Consider the following 18572-nt stretch of genomic DNA (forward strand, 5'->3'; position numbering starts at 1 on the left):
TTTTTAATGTACATGCGCCGACTGACAATGTTCAATTTTTGAAACAGTATGATAGATGTATGGTAAATGTTAATTATGAAATATTGTAAACGTGTCAGTGAATTAAGGCACAAGTCATATTTTAAAATGAAACTGGAGGAGAATGAAAGGCACACATGGTTGATAAATAAGTAGCTCATTTGCCATATTCTTAAGTAACACTGGCTTCTAAAGGAAAGCTGGCTTCAAAGTTCTTGAGATAAGAGAAAATGCCTTACTGGCCTTGCTTTCTTGTCCTGTATTGTACTAACAGTCTGGAAGTTGGTTACAACAACAACAACAACAACAACATCAAGGTTTATTTGTACTGTAAAGGTAACTAGCTAAATAACAATACATGTATTTATTATATAAACACCAATGAAATACCAAGTGTGAAAAAAGCTCTGATGCTATGGTTACAATGAAAATTGCGCCTTTCGATGCCTTTTGTGAATTGATTTAGTATTTCATTGGTGTTTATAATAAATAGAATATTACATGGCGACTTGGAGATACAAAATTTCTCTTCTTGTGTAAAAAAATATTTCAATCATTTGCTGCACTCACTCGTGAAATATTTTTCAACACTTGAAGAGAAATTTCGTATGTCCTCATGACCATGTAATATCCTCTATGTGAATTAAAAATACAAACAGTAGCTGGTCTCTCAAAATAACAAAAAAGCTTAACTAGTGGTTTGGTATAGATCTAGAATAAAAGAGGGAGCTAATTTAATCTGGGCTGTCACCCAAAGTGTCAAATTCCTGGATGCCACTCCTTGACATTACAGGGTCAAATCTTTGGAACATAACAATTCAGGTGACTGACAATTGGCAGTTAAAGCACTGACAACTGCGTCCTGGTTATCTGAAAACATCTTTGATTGACTATTTCTCCTTTCCCATAATGCAATACATTTGGGGGGGGGGGGGGGGGTCCTTTACATAAAACCAATACAAGTTAAATATTCTTGGGACTGTATCATGCTTTAGTGAACTGGATATCAATTATTGTTTCGATACCCTCCCCCCTCGCAAAATGAATGGTGTTATGAGATTTGTGAAAATAGTGAATGAACACACATGCACATTTTTAAGTGAGCAGCTGGCATAGTCTTGTGATGAATAATTATTGTTTAATAGTTGGCTGTATTGATCCTTTTGCAGGTCAATGTTCTTCTTCAAGCCTACATATCTCATTTGAGACTGGAGGGGTTTGCCTTGATGTCAGACATGGTCTATGTTACACAGGTAAAAAGTATAGTGTCACCTTCAGCTTGATTGAATAATCCATTTTACAGTTATGTGCTTAGTTACCTGGCCTATGAATGAAAGTGAGGCTAGAGATGACCTTGCTTTGATCGAAACCTCATTGCTCTTATGTAAATTCCAACTAATAATAGCATGAGAACAACATCATTAACATAAGAAAAGCAGGGAGGGCTGTATCAAGGTCAATGCCAGCCTCACTTTCATTTAAAGGCCAGGTAACTAGGCACATGACTGTAAAAAACTTGTTTTGCAGTTACAAGCACAGTGCTCGAAATTAACAGTCATCTGATTGCAAGCAACATGCACTGTACCCTAGTCATTGCAAGGGTGTTGTTAGGGTGCTTGATTTCCCAACTTGAAGTGCAAAGTTCAGGGTGGTTCCGTAGGCCTGCAAGAAACATTGATCTTATCACCAAGGACCTGTGGAACAAAATTTTTGCAGATTAATTTGGCAATTTTTGTGGTTTGGGGGAGATATATAGCATTAAAATCAAAATGAATTCATACAATCAAAATACAGATAAAAACAATAAAGTTTTGCGGTTCATAAATTAAGCTTGAAATTCTGTTTTTGTTTGCGTAGTCTTCAGGTCGGCTGATGAGGGCAATCTTTGAGATTGTCCTGAATCGTGGATGGGCTCAGTTAGCAGACAAGAGTCTCAGTTTGTGCAAAATGATTGATAAAAGAATGTGAGTAAACATGTTGAAGTAAATATTAATAATAATAATAATAATAATAATAATAATAATCATCTACGTAAGGATTAGTTCAAGTACCAAGGTACAATGCAATTGATGCTTTTTCAACTGAAAGTAATGCAGTTCTTCTTTAACACTTTTCTTGAGCAACCTCTCCATAAAGAGACTCCAATGTACTTTTAATGTACAGTACTTTAATTTTTTAATAAAAGGTGGCTTTCAATGAGTCCATTGCGTCAGTTCAAGAAGATCCCCATGGAAGTAATCAAGAGAATTGAGAAGAAAGAATTTCCATGGGAGCGATATTATGATCTGGGAGCAACAGAGATTGGTGAGCTTGTACACATGCCCAAAATGGGCAAGACACTGTACAAGTTTGTACATCAACTACCAAAGATGGAGCTAGCAACACATATTCAGCCTATCACAAGGTATCAAGTGACTGGCAAAAATAATATTGTTATCTTGTTGTTGACTTTTGCATAGTTTTATTATGACTTCTGGGTGATGTGTGCTGGGCTGATCATTGCGTTGTTGTAACAGTGAATGCACTGTTACCTGTAGCTGATTTGGTCCAAAACCTTGCTGTGATTATACATGAGGGTAAAACTTGAATGACTTGTACCCCAGCACTAGCCTTGTAAGAAGTACTTGTACAACCTAAGCATAATGTCTGTGGCAACCTGGTGCACAGTTCAGGGTTTTAAGAAAGGTTTGCATTAAGTGGTTGTTTGAAAAGTACAGTTGGTGAAAAAGATGGAAAATGAAATACCTGACCTATACCTAACTAAAAGTGCAGTTACATGTATGTAACCAACAATGCAACAAAGTACTGTAAATGTACAATTTTCAATATGAGTGCAGGTACATGTTGGTGGCAAATTTTACGGTCGGAGTTGTTGGGGCATGCACCACAGGCACATGTTCCTACATGTAGAGAGGACATGGGCACGCTTCTCTGGGAAATATTTGAAATATTATCTGGACCCCTAAGAATGTATTTCCTGCATTTCGTAACCAATGTCTTTTCCTTTTTCACAAATGAAGCTTGGCTTTGAGTTTTGTGTTGATGTTTCTTGTGTTATTTTCAATCAAAGTAGGCAGCAAAATCAAAACTGAAATAGCTGGCGATTTTTGCAAGCCAATGGCTCTAAAAAGGCCCTGAGGTTCTGGTTTTCACTCACAATTTCTTCTCCAGACACCCTTTACAGATTCAGTGTATATATGTAGGAAATTGAAAAGCTTACGGTGTACCTTTGGTGGCCCTTGTGCAATCAAAGATCACTTTTTGTCATGCTCACTGTTGACTATCCTTAATCAGATGCAACTTGAGGCATTGTATACCATATTTTAGTGGAAAATGCTTTGTGCATGTGAGTGGTTATCAAGGGCTACACGTACAGTATGTTGATTTTCAATGTATCATCAACTTCAGGTATATTCTAACTTGTTTTACCTTAATGGTAGGTTATTTAAACTAAAGCTACGGTTGCCAATGAATTCCTTTATTTTGTTTTGCTAGGTCTACTCTTAGTGTCGAGTTAGTGATCACACCGGATTTTCAGTGGGATGAAAAGGTTCATGGCAACTCTGAAGCTATGTGGATATTTGTGGAAGATGTAGACAGTGAAATCATCCTGCACCATGAGTATTTCTTGCTGAAGAGCAAGTTTGCATCTGATGAGCATACCTTGAAGTTCTTTGTCCCTGTTTTTGAGCCACTTCCTCCTCAGTATTTCATCAGAATTGTGTCTGACAAGTGGCTTGGTTTGTATTTCATCCTCACTGACTTAAACTTACATGTAAACAATACACAAAACTAAAGGCCAGTTTACACAGTACGATTTGTCAACCGGTTTTGTCGGGCTGATAAATCGTACCCTGTAAATTGTCTAAAACTTGAATTAATTCTCAAACTTCCCGTTGTCCTTTTAGCATCTCCCATTTTGAAAGCTTTTATTTTTTAGAGTATTTATGCGTATTATCCACTCGCATACTCTTTGATTGACATGGCAGTTTCTTTAGGACTGTCGGCCTGAGGGCAACAGATTTTTTGAATTGGACCAATTATTTTTATTTCCATGAATTGGTCGTTTATTGGCTGTCAAAAATACACACAAGATTTGCACTCTGACGCTGTCGGGCCGACAAATCATACTGTGTAGACCGGCCTTAAGGTCATGTTCTTTGGGGATCAACCATTTTATCCACAAGAGGTATAATTTGAAGTGACTGTAATTTCCCACTCAGACACCCTTCCAACCATTTTGGGCTTAAAAGGGGGGCATCTCCTGGAAGTAGTTATTACCAGCAATTCTCTCTAGCAGCTTGTGACTATTCTAACCTAGTGTGGAAATGTTTGTGAAAATTGATCTACCAGACTATGAGCAATATACATTCATGAAGAAATCTAACAAACCCAGTCAATAAGAAATTTATGTTCCCAGTAGAACCTGACCCACATTTTAAAACTTATGAGTGAGGTCCTCTGACTGCAGTGCTCACAGGTGCAGGCAGCAGTCAGAGGGCAGAAGGTAATGATATAAGGGGGTGGTATCCAATTACTGACCAAGGAGGGGTAAGGGGGAGGAGGAGAAGGATTGTCCATGGCTGCAACTTTGAGACTGCGGGAAGTTTAAGTTATAGATTTCTTCATATTTTTGTGGAAAAAATTATATGTGTACAATACAATACGATACAATATTTTATTCAAGAGAGAAAAAAAAAATCAAAGCTACAAAATATCTCTCGAAAGGGGATATCTAGAGGTCAACCCTGTATAAAAGATGTTTATTAAGTATGATAACATGACTGTATTGGCAAGAGGCTTCTTGCAATAATTATAGTGTTTTCTTTCATGTGATCAGTAACCTTGTTTTTCCACCGAAACCAAAGAAAGCGTTTGCATGATAATAGAGCTCAATTCCCAGAGGATTAGTTGGGGACACCAACATGGCCGCCGTTCCTTTGTAAAGGGACACCAACATGGCCGTTGTGACATCACGTGAAACACTATTTATGAACTTTGTTTTGTTACAATCATTTTTTAGGATCTGAAACCCAGCTTCCAGTTTCATTCCGTCATTTGATTCTGCCGGAAAAGAACCCTCCCCCCACTGAATTGCTGGACTTGCAACCTCTTCCTGTGTCTGCTCTGAGAAACCCTGCCTTTGAAAGTCTATACAAAGACAAGTTTCCCTACTTTAACCCAATACAGACGCAAGGTGAGGCCTGGAATTTACAATTACGTTTGGCCTTCTGTGTTAAATTCTCTTTCAGAACAATGTCTGTAGTTACGTGTACTTACTGCGATTAACTTGCATGTTTTGGTTTTGGTAAATTAAGGGTTAATGGCCTGCACTCAACCCTCAAATTGGCTTTAGCTAATGCCTTAAAAAAGAAGGGTTTGAAAATTGAAACCTCAAAGCAGCTAAAAAGTAAAGAAACAAAGAACGAAAACAATGACTTAACTCTCAATAACTTTGAGGTTTCTAAGAGCTTGTAGATTTTAGTTGTTAAAGCATTAGATTACCACACAGGATGTAGTGCGGATAAATGCTGACTGGACCAACTCTTGGGTTCTTAAAATCATTGAGGAGAAAGTGTTGCCTGTGGTATCGTATCTGTAAAATGGTTGAAGTAGCAAGTCTTCTGGTACAATGGAGTATAAACTATAGGGCCTGCTGCAGAACCCTAGTTCATATGAAGACCTCAAAAGAGTAGAACACGGAGATCTCATGTTGAGGTGCTGTCTATTCTCTCCAACAAAATGTTGCTGGCTCAATAGTGATGTTTGAGAGACTCATGGTGTAAGATGCCATTTAGATATATGTTGCAACAGCCGTCAATAGGACTTTTCTGAGTGATAGAACACATGGATACAATTTCATTGTGATACTGACAAATTATTTACTTATATCTCCAGTTTTCAACACATTGTGCAGTTCGGATGAGAATGTTCTGATTGGTGCCCCTACCGGCAGTGGCAAAACCATCTGTGCCGAGTTTGCTGTGTTGCGACTTCTTCAGCAGATATCTGACTGTAGATGTGTTTATGTGACTCCTCTACAATCCCTGGCTGACCAGGCAAGTTGCATGGAACCTTTACATCAGTTTGCCTTCTGTTACATGTAAACCAACAGACAACAATCATTTCCTTTTAAATAATGTACATGCCATGAATGGCGAACTATAGTGGGCCTTCATCCCACAACAATGGTGCGCTTGACTTCGTGGTGTCCTTTTCTGTGCGATTTGATATTACAGAATCTTGCTTGTGCATTTAGGCAATAACTGGACAAAGCGCCGACCGAGAGCTTCATTTGGAAACTTGAACCTGTTGTGGGAGCCGCTATTTATATATTCTCCAAAAATGCAATCCATATTAATGTGTATCAATCTTTTTGGTGCACATGTCGAAGGAACCCTATTGAAGAAAATGCGTTGAAGTACAAGTCTATTACTTTCATTCAAGGTGTGAAGTCCATTGAAAGGAGCTGTCTCTCTGGTCTAGATAGCAGCAACAATATAGATAGTCGTATCAACATAACAACTTTCTTTAATTTTCCAGACATGTTTCGACGGTACATCCGTCATCTTCAGTGTTACATATTTTGAAATCGCCGTTGAATTTAAAGCGCGCGCGATCTTACAAACTTCGTTACATTGCGTTGTCAATATTGCGTATTAAATCAAAACAGAACAAAACAAAAATTTAAATGAGTGACGCTTAGTTCCTTACAGGGAGAGAGTCAGGTTAATGTGTTTCACCTGCTGGTTGAGATCGGGCTTCTCCCATTTTATATACATGGATTCCTTAAGCTTCACTTGGTACTTAGTGGCTGCAGAGTCCAGGATCTCGAAGCAATCCTGTGTGCAGGATGCCTTACAAGACTCTGAACTCTGCAGATGTTTAAAAACGTTCGAAGATCTGTCTGAAAGTAAGTGCTCGCGCACTCGTGTGGAGAAGTGTCGGCTGGTTTCACCAACATAACAAGCATTACAACTTGCACACGAAAATTTATAGACCACACGCGTGCGAAGCCCTACAGGGACAGCATCTTTCACATTAAAAAGACTCCTGACTTTGAAAGTAGTGAAGACTAACCTTATATCAATAGGTTTACATAACCGATTAGCAAGTTTGCGTATACACCTCTGTGCCGTGACTGAGAAGTGCCCAACGTAAGGGATTTTAAAGAAAAACTTAGGTGTTTCCTGGGGCTCGATTCCTGAATGAGACTGTGTTTCCCTCCCTTGACTGCTGTCTGAATATATTTAGAAATATATTTGTTGATAAGGTTTTCAGGGAAGAGATTCCTCCGCAGAATGACAGACAATTTTTGAAGATCAGTATGGAACCCCATCCAAGTGTTGTTTATCTTAAAAGTTCTATCAATCAAGGTTTTGATTAACCCCAGTTTAAATTCAACGGCGATTTCAAAATATGTAACACTGAAGATGACGGATGTACCGTCGAAACATGGCTGGAAAATTAAAGAAAGTTGTTATGTTTATACGACTAGCTGTCTCTCTCTGATAAAATGAGTATTGAGTTATTTTTTAAATGCAACCAGTGATTTAAAAGTTAATTTCTTCCTGAATTCAACTTTGTTGACACTAGGACGGTATGAGGTTGCATCATATTAATAGTCCTTCTTGTAGAGCGAGTAAAGTGTATCCTCTTTAAGACCAAGTAATACGGGCAACAATTTCCTTCAACTTGTCGCGCAACACTGTTGCTTTGCAAGTTGAAAAACTTAATTGCCCTTATTACCATCTGCGTGACCAACTTGTAACGCAAGAAAATCTTTTGTTGCAAGTTGCGTCAACATGTTGCGGAGAGTGAGAACGAAGCTCTACTTTTGGCAACGAATTGATGCAGTGGGACTTGTGATTGGTTGTCGCGCGGTATCGCGGCAAATTAAAAAAAACAAACAAACATGGCTGACGGAGAAAGAGGTATGCTGTGTGCGAACGAAGGTGAAAATTGTCAGACGAAAATAAACTCAGTCGTTACAAAGCTCTAAGGGCTTTCCCTGCCTATGGGAAACATAAATTTGAACCACAGGAATAGGGAGCTTAAGGAAAACGCTTTACGCGAACTATCGCGCACTCTGAGAACGGCTTTGGTCTGTGAAAGGCCAGTAGTCGAAAAGGGTAATTTTTTGAAGTGGTTAAGTTCATGAAAAAAGGACTGAGTTTATTTTCGTCTCACTCTCCGCAACATGTTGACGCAACTTGCAGCACAGGATTTTGTTGCGTGACAAGTTGGCCACGTAGGTTGTAAAACGAGAAACAGAGTTTTTCGCACTTGCAAAGCAACAGTGTTGCGCGACAAGTTGAAGGAAATTGTTGCCCATTCTGTATTACTGTAGATTCAGTTGGCTCACAGGGCTCTCAGCTTTTTTTAAAAATGGTGTCATTCTAAGTAAAGTAAAGTAAAGTAGACCTTATTTAACGTCGATAACTCGTAACAGTAACTTTTAATCACTGACAAACCTGAGGTCGACGGTGCGCTCATTTTACTCCCCCCTCTCCATCAGTGCTCCGTTTTACGGGTATTTAAAGCTACGTAGCTACACGGAAAGGAAAGGAGTCGAAACAAGGAAGCGAGATCCGGGAATCGAACTCAGGACCTCTTGCACCAAGGCCGCGCACTAACCGACTGTGCCATCCTTGCTCCTCACTGTGCCAGGATTTGCCCTTACGGACAAACTAAAATCTTGTGGTTGTCTTGTCGCTGCTACACGTATCAAAATGTGAGTCGCTTCCCTTCCCTCCCCCCACCCTTCCCTGGTGGTTACGTTTCATTCTTTGGCTTACTAAGTGGAATAGAGCGAGTTTCAATCGAGTGTCGTAAAACCAAAACCAAAGTAATTACTTTGGCCAATTAACAAGGACGGAGACAATCCGGAAAACCAATCAAAACTCGAAATAATTACACGTAGACGACACAAAGCGCGGGGAAAATGTGTACGCGCGAGCCACGTTTGATTTTGATTTCACTTCTGAGTGGTTGAAAAAGTGGCGCGAGAACTTTGAGCCAATCACTGTGTGAAGTAATGCAAAACCAAAGCAATTCGCTAATTGCTTTCGACACTCAATTGAAAACCGCTCTAAAAAAGAAATAATTGTTTTTGGTTTTGGTAGGTTTATGCAGACTGGCAGAGCAAGTTTGGTCTTCAGTTGGGTAAGAATGTGGTGATGTTAACGGGAGAAACGAGTGCAGATCTAAAACTTCTCGCTAAGGTAAGTGGTGGATTTAGTTTAAGCATTAGAGGTGCTCTTGTCACGGTATGTGTGGTCTCCTCATAAGATTCAGAAAGGTGTCGTTAAAGGTAACCTCCATTCGTTCTAAAATTAAACTCCGCTTTTTGAAACTTTTTGTTTCGCTCAATTTGAATTTCCCGAGAGAGAAAAAAGAAATACGGAAATGGACCGTTTCCATCGTAAATTACGACGGATCTCGGGGGAGGGTCGGGAGGAGTCCGAACCCCCCTTCTCTAACCCCTGTAAAGTTGATATTTCTTCGAAGGGGCTGAAGGATGCAGCGTTAGCTCCCCCTTGTTACCAAAGCCTCAGATCTGGCGAAACTAGGGACGACAAATGAAAGGAGTTTGCCATTGTATAGACAGTTATTCATTTTCGGGTCTTTGTTGTAGTCTTAAGTTACAAAGAAACAACCTTTCAGGGAGTTGTGTAACGACAGTGCAGTGGATACTTCATGTAATTTTACCAATTACTCGCTCCTTTACGCTACACAATTCAGCGTTAACCCAGAAATGACTTTTAAACAACATAAGTCAAAGCTTCCTGGAAAAAAAATGTCTGTAGAGCATACATAATTTGTTAAAAACAAGTGGGATAACCTTTGAAAACGAAACCTTCGAAACCTACGTTTCGTTTGACTGTTGAGCTGAACGGTTTTCAAAAAACCTAGTTGTAACCCATTTTATTCTTGTTCAATTTTGCACATCCTTGCACCCCTTTGTATTTGCTGTGTTAATCAAACTTTTGTTCAGTGCTTTTACGTTGTTATTTTTACGTTTCGTTTGATTTGGTTGCCAGTTCCCAGTCGCTCAATTTTGTGACACAGGCCCCTTTAAACTTTTGTCTCCACTAGCAACGCAACGACATAAGCAAACTCGGTACTTTTTTGAGGCAAGAGAAACTAATCAACAAGATGTTAATGCGTCTGCACATCTTGCTCGTGCTTATGCTTCCGTTGCTAATGGCAACCAGCTTTAAGAAGCCTGGCATCGTAAAATCCTCTTGATTGGCGACAAAAACAAGGCAGTGAAGCTGCCTGAATTTTCAGGTGCCTGTAAGGGACAATTGCTTAAATTGTCTAGATATGTGCGAGGGTCACTTCACTCTTTTGTCTTTAACCTGCACGTCAAATAGATAGAGCATATGACTCGGTGGCGAGAAGAACAATGTCTCACTCGTTCGCTGCGCACACTGGTGAGGTATTGTTCTTGCCACGATAACATAAAATTCATATCTTCGAGCTAACCTGGAATTTTCTTTTTATTATATTGACAGGAGTGTTTTACTCACCACCATTTTTCTTTCTAACACCGAGCACAAACTTTATCACAAACTCTTGTACCTCGGCGGCAGGAATTTCTTCAATTTTCGCATTTCTTCTTCTTCACTTACAAGGAACCCTTGAATAATTTTAAGTTATGTGAAGTTTTATTCTTCGTGTTAGCATTTTCTTGTTTCTCAGAGAAGGATCTTACGTCAGCTTCAGAGAACTTCACGAATCTATCGATCGCTCGCCATTTTTCGGTTCCTTCTGCAGGTACCGGAGCACAGATTACGTAAAACAAAAGAAACAAGGACAGAAAACAAAACAACTCCAAATAAAGACTAATCCCAAGTGACCAAAAATACAGTGCTTTCCGGTACATGCATAAAGACCCCATTTTTCACTGACTGCCGTTATAGCCATGCAAAAAAGGGAAATGACGTCATCAATACTTAATACTACTACTAGTGAGGATATGGAAATTACGCCACACGGGTTCCGGATGTAGTTTCGTATGAATTTTACGAGTGGTGTATTTTCCAGTAAAACACTCCTGGCTATATAATAAGCACGTTTATCTCAAGGAAGAATGCTGTTATGGTAGCAGCAGCACATTTGCTTCGTCTTTCTTTGCACTTGATTGTAATGGTTATGGTAATGAATTTATATAGCACATTTTCTATTAACATATTCAAATGCGCTTTACAAGCAAGTGATCTATCGGTGAGATCGGACATCAGCATATATGATTGTGTTTTCAGGGTAACGTGATCGTGAGTACACCGGAACAATGGGATGTGTTATCACGGAGATGGAAACAGAGGAAGAATGTGCAGAATGTACACTTGTTTATTCTAGATGAAGCTCATCTAATTGGCGGAGAATCAGGGGTAGGGAGAAATGGTCTTAAAAATGTAGACGTGGTTAGACTGTCTTGTCGGAGTTACATGTAAAGTAATAGTAGATTTGTGGAAGTCATAATTTTGTTTTGGGTGAAGGCGGCGTTAAATATGAATACAAAGGCCAGAGGTCAACCAGTTGGCCATTTGCAAGTTCCAGCAGAGAAATTGAACCAGGGACTACCAGGAGTAAATTCAACGAGTCGTCAGAACGAGTCTTGAACCCTTGATCTCCGGGTATCAAGGCATGAATTTCAAAGGAAAAACGGCAAGTTTTTATTTGCCACGAAAGCTAATCACAAGCAACATACGCTGGCTTACCTATTTGCTGTCAGTGATAATGGTGTTTCTTTTGCTTAAAGTGCCCCTGTGACCAAAAAATCAATTATTTTTCTTTGGATTTCGAAACTATGTTAAGCGACCAAAGTTTTAAGCCTTGATTTCAAAAAGACACCTGTTTATTTTAGCTGGAATTTTCCTATTTAATGGTCCACCATTACTAACTTTAAGTTTTTAGAGAGCTGGTTCAAGGAGAAAATGATGCCAAAGGCTCACTAGTGTGGGAATGCAAGGCGTGTGTACGGCGCAGAATTAATAATACATTACGGGAGTTTTGGGCTTTCAGACTTTAAAACTCGAGTTTACATTTTTTTAGCTAGTGAGCCTTTGAGGTCACTTTTCTCTGGATCCAACCCTCTGAGGTCCAATCGGTCAGTTTTGAACGTGAGTAATAGCGGACCGTGAAATCCAAAACCTACAGTCAAAGTAAACGACCTTTGGATAAAGATCAAAGCTCAAAATTTTGCCAGTCAGCTGTTAAAGAAACACACTTTCAAAATCTGAAGGAAAAAATGAAGTGAATTTTTTTTTTATCACGGGCACTTTCATTAAGCAAGCTTTGTTACTGAAAACCAGTCTTAAATCGCGGTGGAAAGTGATTTCTTATTGTTTCACGAAGTCTCCACGATGGTTTTTTTTACGCAAATTTCAAATCGTCGTGGTGAGCTCCGGCCATTAAATAGCTATGCCGAAGACATTTACCAGTGCTTACTCCGCAATCTGCATTATTTTTTCAGCCGGTGATGGAAGTCATTGGTTCCCGCATGCGGTACATCTCTTCTCAGATCGAGCGTAACATAAGAATCGTGTCTCTGAGTTCGTCTCTGGCAAATGCCAAGGTAACCGAGACTACGCCTGTTATGAGTTTTAACACTTCCTTCAAGGGTGAAAGAAATGTATATTTTTGAAGTGCGGTATATAGACGAAAAGATTAAATTGTCATGCAGATTTTAGTGCGAGCATCATTTCTCTCTTTCATCTGTAAGCCGCACTGGTTTCAAACGTCATGGATTCGAATCCCCGTCAAAGCCATCTGTAATAGACAAGTGCGAGGATGATTTCTCTCTTTCGTACTTCCTTCAAGTTGTTGCCAAGTCTGGTTGTCGTAGTTGAATGCCGTGTATTGGTTTATTTATTTGGGTCCCAAGGGAAAGAAAACCAACGCTTATAAATGCAACATTTTGGGGGACAAACAAAGAGTTTTATGGTATTTCAAAAGTGACACCATTGCAGTTGCTACCCTTTGTGACTGGTTTAAAAATCTCGCGCCAGTTTATCAACCAATGAAAAAAGGTTGCTTAATTATCTTGTAGTGTAGTTAAATAAATTTATTGTTATCATATTAGATACGATTGTCTTTCGGATATCTTTTAACATGCCAAATCGTTTTATTAATTATCCTGGGTCCGGTTGTTCAAAAGCCGATTAACGCTAATCCCAGATTAAAAATTAACCAAGGAGTTTATTTCTCTATTCCCAAATGCTGTTCAACGCTGATATTCGGCAAAACTTTACATTAGAAGAAGTCAATCCTGAACAACAAAAATAAGCAAAAGAAACTTTCACCAAAAAGTTGAAAACATGAAACAAAAGTTAACGCTAATCATGGATTAAGTTAACCCGCTTTAGAACAACCGGGCCCTGTAGTGTAAGTTAAATTAGTTTATTGTTATCTTATTAGATAGGATTGCCTTTCGGATATCTTTTAACGTGCCAAATCGTTTTGTTAAAATGTAACCAGTGATTAAAGCTTAATATCGTTTCTTCCTGAATTCAACTTTGTGGACACTAGGCTCCAGTGTGCAAAAGATGGATAGCGCTATCTGCCGGATAAATCACTATCCAGTGGATAAGTAATAGCGAAATCAATTGCGCTATTCATTGAATAATGATTTATCCGGTGAATAGCGTTATGGACGGTATGAGGTTGGAAACATGTAATTATCTTTCTTGTAGTCTTGTTAAATTGTGGTGTAGTCTAGTTAAATTGTTATCATATTAGGTTTAGGATTGTAATTAGGATATCTTTTAAAGTGCCAACTCGTTTTGTTGTAATGGGTCATTAAAGTGCAACCAGTGATTAAGCTTAATGTTATTTCTTCCTGAACTCAACTTTGTTGACACTAGGACGGTATGAGGTTGCATAATTGTCCTTCTTGTAGGTTAGCTATCTTACTAGATACATGTAAAATTGCCTTTTTCATTCTTTAGTACTCGCCGGCCAGTCGAATGTCGAAGAGTTTTACTAACTAATGAGAGTATTCAATAGTGGTTTAAAGAGTCTGAGTAGGAAGCTGTCCTTCGTGAAGAGAGATTGAATCGTATTCTGACAACGAAGAAATTGGGACAAAGCAAAATACGAAAATAGTGGGTGAATGAACCCTTGTAATTTTTGCTCTCGTCTCGATTACCTCGCGGCCAAAGTAGAAAAATCAGTTTGAATTCCTCGTTTGTGTGTTAATGTATGCAGTTACCCAGGTTATGTATCCTTGTCAAAGGACAGCAGGGTATTCCAAATTATTTCTCAGTTTTCACTGCCTGATCTTCGTTTACCATTTTTTTTCTGTGTTATGCAGGATGTTTCTCAGTGGCTCGGCGTCAGTGCCACAGGCTTATTTAATTTTCATCCCAATGTCAGGCCTGTGCCACTCGAACTACACATACAGGTGAGCAATTGGCCTTTTGCAACTAACGATCACATGGTACAAAATCCGCCATGCTGGAGGGCAAGCTCATTATTATTCCCCCACTGGGACATTAAAACAAAGGCAAGTCAAGCTTGACTGGTTCAGGTCTCTTTGTTTTAATGTCCCAGTGGGGAAATAATAATGAGCTTGCCCTCCAGCATGGCGGATTTTGTACCACGTGATCGTTTGTTGCAAAAGGCCTATTTGTTTTTTGACGCAGTTTTGGGGCAGTTTTGGCTTTTAAAAAAACTCCTCTTTGACGAGCAGTGCATATATGAGAGGGAGAGAGAGGCTGTTCTTTTGAAATCCTGACACGGGTTGTCGAACCGTGGCTTGCGCTAACCAGTGTTAAAACCATGAAAACCTATACGTTTTGATATCTCTTAATCAACGGTTACCGCTAACCAGGCTTTGAGCGACCGGCCTCAGCATATTTAGCTTTTGAATTTAGGGAAGGGATTCCACAAAGAACTGAATCTGGAGACTAGTTAAGCTGGAGGAAGAGGTGCGAACTGTGGGCGTCTGTTGGCTTGTCGTAGTGCCTTTCCTATTTATAACTAAATCCTCTTCCTCTTTCTTTGGAACAACTAATCCTTCTGTTGATCGTTCCGATATACTAACTCACCAGAAGTTTGATATCTCTCCCCCATACGCACGCTGTCATCACTAAACCTCCAATATTGTGCTTTTACGTATCCTAAACCACCATCGCTGATTACATTTCACTTACTCTTTTGTTTTCTTCAGGGTTTCAACATCACGCACACAGCATCTCGTCTGATTGCCATGACAAAGCCCACCTACCAGGCGATCGTGAAGCATTCCCCAAAGAAACCTGTGATCGTTTTCGTTCCCTCGAGAAGGCAGACCAAACTAACTGCACTGGATCTGCTGACTTTCTCCGGTGCTGAGAATGATGCGCAACGGTAAGATCTTCAATGACTAACTTAAGGACGGTGCCTACTATTGTTACTGCGCATACGTTCTGCGCATCTCGAGATACTCGGATTTCCTATCGGTGATGCTTACTAATACAGGGATAATTTTTGCGCGGTTTAAAACTATCCGGAGAAAGTACATCTTAGTAAGTACTCTTGGTATCCAAAAAGAAAATTGGGGGTAACCATGCATTTTTGAGAGATAATTGAGCTTCAATTTGAGAAAGAACATCATACATTGCTTTGTATTTTAAAGCTTTTTACAAATATTATTTATCAATTATCTTTGAAAAATACGTGGTTACCCCCAATTTTCTTTTTTGGATTTCAATAACACTTGTTGAGATCTCCATTTCCTGCATAATCACACATCGGGGAAAAAATATCTTTAATTAGTAGGCACCGTCCTTAAACGAGTTTTTCTGTCAAAGAATTTGCTTTGCTTCTACCGTTCTGTTACCTCGTTGCAAAAGAAAAAAGAAAAAAAGGAGAAAAACTGAATGCAAGGATGTATTAAAAAAAAAATCTCTTTGCTGCACTTTCCAATGTTGTCCACCAATTGAGCTGTTTTTTTCGCTTTTAAGTCTAGTGAGAATTAAGTTAAGAGAATTCTGTAACTTAGTGCCAGACTTCACGGAGAACGTCAGGCCAATCGATGCAGGAATAGCGACCAGTCGATTAAGTAGATGGTCGCAAGCTAGGAAAATGTATCGCATTGATTGGTTGGTTTTGCATTTGCGACGCCAGAATAAGCACGCTGCATAATACGCTTTTTCAATAGCGTCTTAATGATTTGTTGCTTTGGTTTGAAAAAAAAAACCCTCGGAATTTTAGAGTAGCTAGTAGCTAATATCTCCGAGCACTGAACATATACAATTGTTAAGAATCCCAACTGGCGGGAGGCAAACCAGTTGGCTATTTTACAGGTGCGCCAGGAAAACACAACAGATACTATAATGAATGAATGCGCTAGACGTAGTCTTATTTAGGCCCTGTCACGTTAAGAGGAGTGTTGTGACATGTGAAAAACTGCCTTAAGAGACCGACAAATGGCTTAGCTTTGGTTTTGGACATGATCATAACTATTATGACCTGAGGAGATATACCGATTATCGGCATTTGGCGAACAAAAAATTTACTTTTCCCTTTTTTTAACAGATTCCTTCATTGCACAGAGGAGGATCTCCAACCTTTTATCAGACGTTTAAATGACAAGGTTAATATGTTGGATTTGTTCTGTCCTCTGTTTTCTTCTTGTTCTCTTTCTTCCATAAATTTCATCTTTCGTTATTTTGCTCTTCTCCTCAGACGCTCAAGGAGACCGTGGGATATGGTGTGGCCTATTTACACGAGGGTTTGTCCGATACCGAAACGAAGATCGTGGAACAGCTGTTCAATTCCGGTGCGATACAGGTGGTGATTGTGTCACGCAATCTATCGTGGGCGATAAACATGAGCTCTCACCTTGCCATTATTATGGACACACAGTTCTATGAAGGAAAGATTCATGCGTAAGTCCCGCAATATTTACCAAGCAAGCGAACAAGCGTTCTTCTTTCTTTTTTTTGCGGGAGTCAGTGTCTAAGCCCTAATTTTCAGCGTGTTCCTTTCTTTGGCTTTTCCGGCGAGAGAACACAGGCCAGTTTGGTTTTGATTGGAAACCTGGATGAAGATGTGCATGGTGCTGGCGTGTCAAATTCTTTTTGGTTCTTCTCTAATTTACTTAAAGTTAAGTCACTGCTGTTTTTGTATAAAACCTGGTAGTGCGTTTTTGTTTTCATTCACGTTAACTTCCATGCACTGCTGGTTCGTTGGTGTCTGTGCTACTTTCCTCTTGCAAGGAAAAACATTAAGTGTCTTTTTTCCAACGAATTTGCCCATCTATTTAAACAGGAGTGAACTCTATAATTTACTTTGTTGAGCAAAGCATGACCTCCATGTCGTTGCGATTCGCTCTCATATTGTCGTGTTTTTCGTTTTGCAGTTATGTGGACTATCCTGTTACCGATGTCTTACAAATGATTGGTCGCGCAAACAGACCTCTTTTGGATGACTCTGGAAAAGCTGTGATTCTCTGCCAGGCATCCAAGAAAGAATATTTCAAGAAATTCTTGTATGAACCGCTTCCTATTGAGGTGAGTTCAAAAGGAGAAATAATAATGAACTTGATTTATAATGGTAATAGAACTGAATGAAGTCCAATTTGGTCTGTAATCATACGAGTGATTAACAAAATCGGACGACCGCGTAGCGGGAATCCGATTTGTTTAATCACGAGTATGATTACAGACCGAATTGGACGACACGAAGTCCTGTCACCAATTTATCAAAAACATTACAATTTCAGAGAAAGCAAAAATAATGCATTCCTTTTTCACTGTCCCATTTTGGAAAATCCCCCAGTTTGGTGGGGTAAGTGATTGTTGCTATGGCTATCGTGAGAAATTCTGTGATTGTTGGATTCAGCTGAGTGCACTTAATATGATTGACTGATGCAACTGTCCGATTTCAACCCTACACAATAATTAGTAAAAAATAAAGTAGTTAATACACCAATCAAATGTGAGAAAGTTGTAATGGTTATGATTTAAGTGTCAAGTGTATTTGGCCCCGGGGCACTGGAGACACAGTACAGAATTTAAAGAGGAAAATCGGAGTACCCAGAGAAAAACCTCTCAGAGCAGAGTAGAGAACCCACATTTAACACGAAGTGTGGGAATCGAACCCTGGCCACATCAGTGGGAGGTGTGTGCTCTCTCTCAGCTCGTGCTAAAATTTACTAACGTTACGACCGAAAGTGGCAATTACAAATTTGCATGTAGCAACTAAAGGTAGAGTAAGGAAATAGAAAAAATAATGGACCAATTTGTGATGATTTGATTCCTTTGCCCTGTTTCGCGTTTGCAATAAAAACGTGCGCATTGTGATTCCAGGGCCAGGAATTATCCAAGATGAACTGTCTTTTTGAAAGTTGATGCAAACAGTATTTTCCTGTTGTAGTCACATTTGGATCACTGCTTACACGATCATTTTAATGCTGAAGTGGTGACAAAGACAGTTGAGAACAAGCAGGATGCTGTGGACTATCTAACGTGGACTTTTCTGTACCGTCGAATGACCCAGAACCCAAACTACTACAACTTACAAGGTAACTAATTTCTACGCTATTTTATTCCGAAATG

The 18572-nt window shown here is 39.4% G+C and overlaps 1 protein-coding gene across 1 annotated transcript in view; it reads left to right on the plus strand.

Moving 5' to 3' along the window:
• LOC138044041 (U5 small nuclear ribonucleoprotein 200 kDa helicase-like) overlaps window positions 1-18572 on the plus strand; it is a 49345-nt gene that overhangs the window by 22385 nt on the left and 8388 nt on the right. Inside the window, exons 20-34 of the mRNA XM_068890634.1 lie at window positions 1188-1271; window positions 1876-1982; window positions 2204-2422; window positions 3514-3758; window positions 5042-5215; window positions 5917-6077; window positions 9144-9242; window positions 11289-11417; window positions 12503-12604; window positions 14342-14431; window positions 15200-15378; window positions 16549-16606; window positions 16699-16901; window positions 17375-17525; window positions 18391-18538. Coding sequence (XP_068746735.1) covers window positions 1188-1271; window positions 1876-1982; window positions 2204-2422; window positions 3514-3758; window positions 5042-5215; window positions 5917-6077; window positions 9144-9242; window positions 11289-11417; window positions 12503-12604; window positions 14342-14431; window positions 15200-15378; window positions 16549-16606; window positions 16699-16901; window positions 17375-17525; window positions 18391-18538 — 2149 coding nt within the window. The remainder of the gene's footprint in view (window positions 1-1187; window positions 1272-1875; window positions 1983-2203; window positions 2423-3513; window positions 3759-5041; window positions 5216-5916; window positions 6078-9143; window positions 9243-11288; window positions 11418-12502; window positions 12605-14341; window positions 14432-15199; window positions 15379-16548; window positions 16607-16698; window positions 16902-17374; window positions 17526-18390; window positions 18539-18572) is intronic.

The sequence above is a fragment of the Montipora capricornis genome, chromosome 3, assembly GCF_036669925.1.
Source record: "Montipora capricornis isolate CH-2021 chromosome 3, ASM3666992v2, whole genome shotgun sequence".
Lineage (NCBI taxonomy): Eukaryota > Metazoa > Cnidaria > Anthozoa > Scleractinia > Acroporidae > Montipora > Montipora capricornis.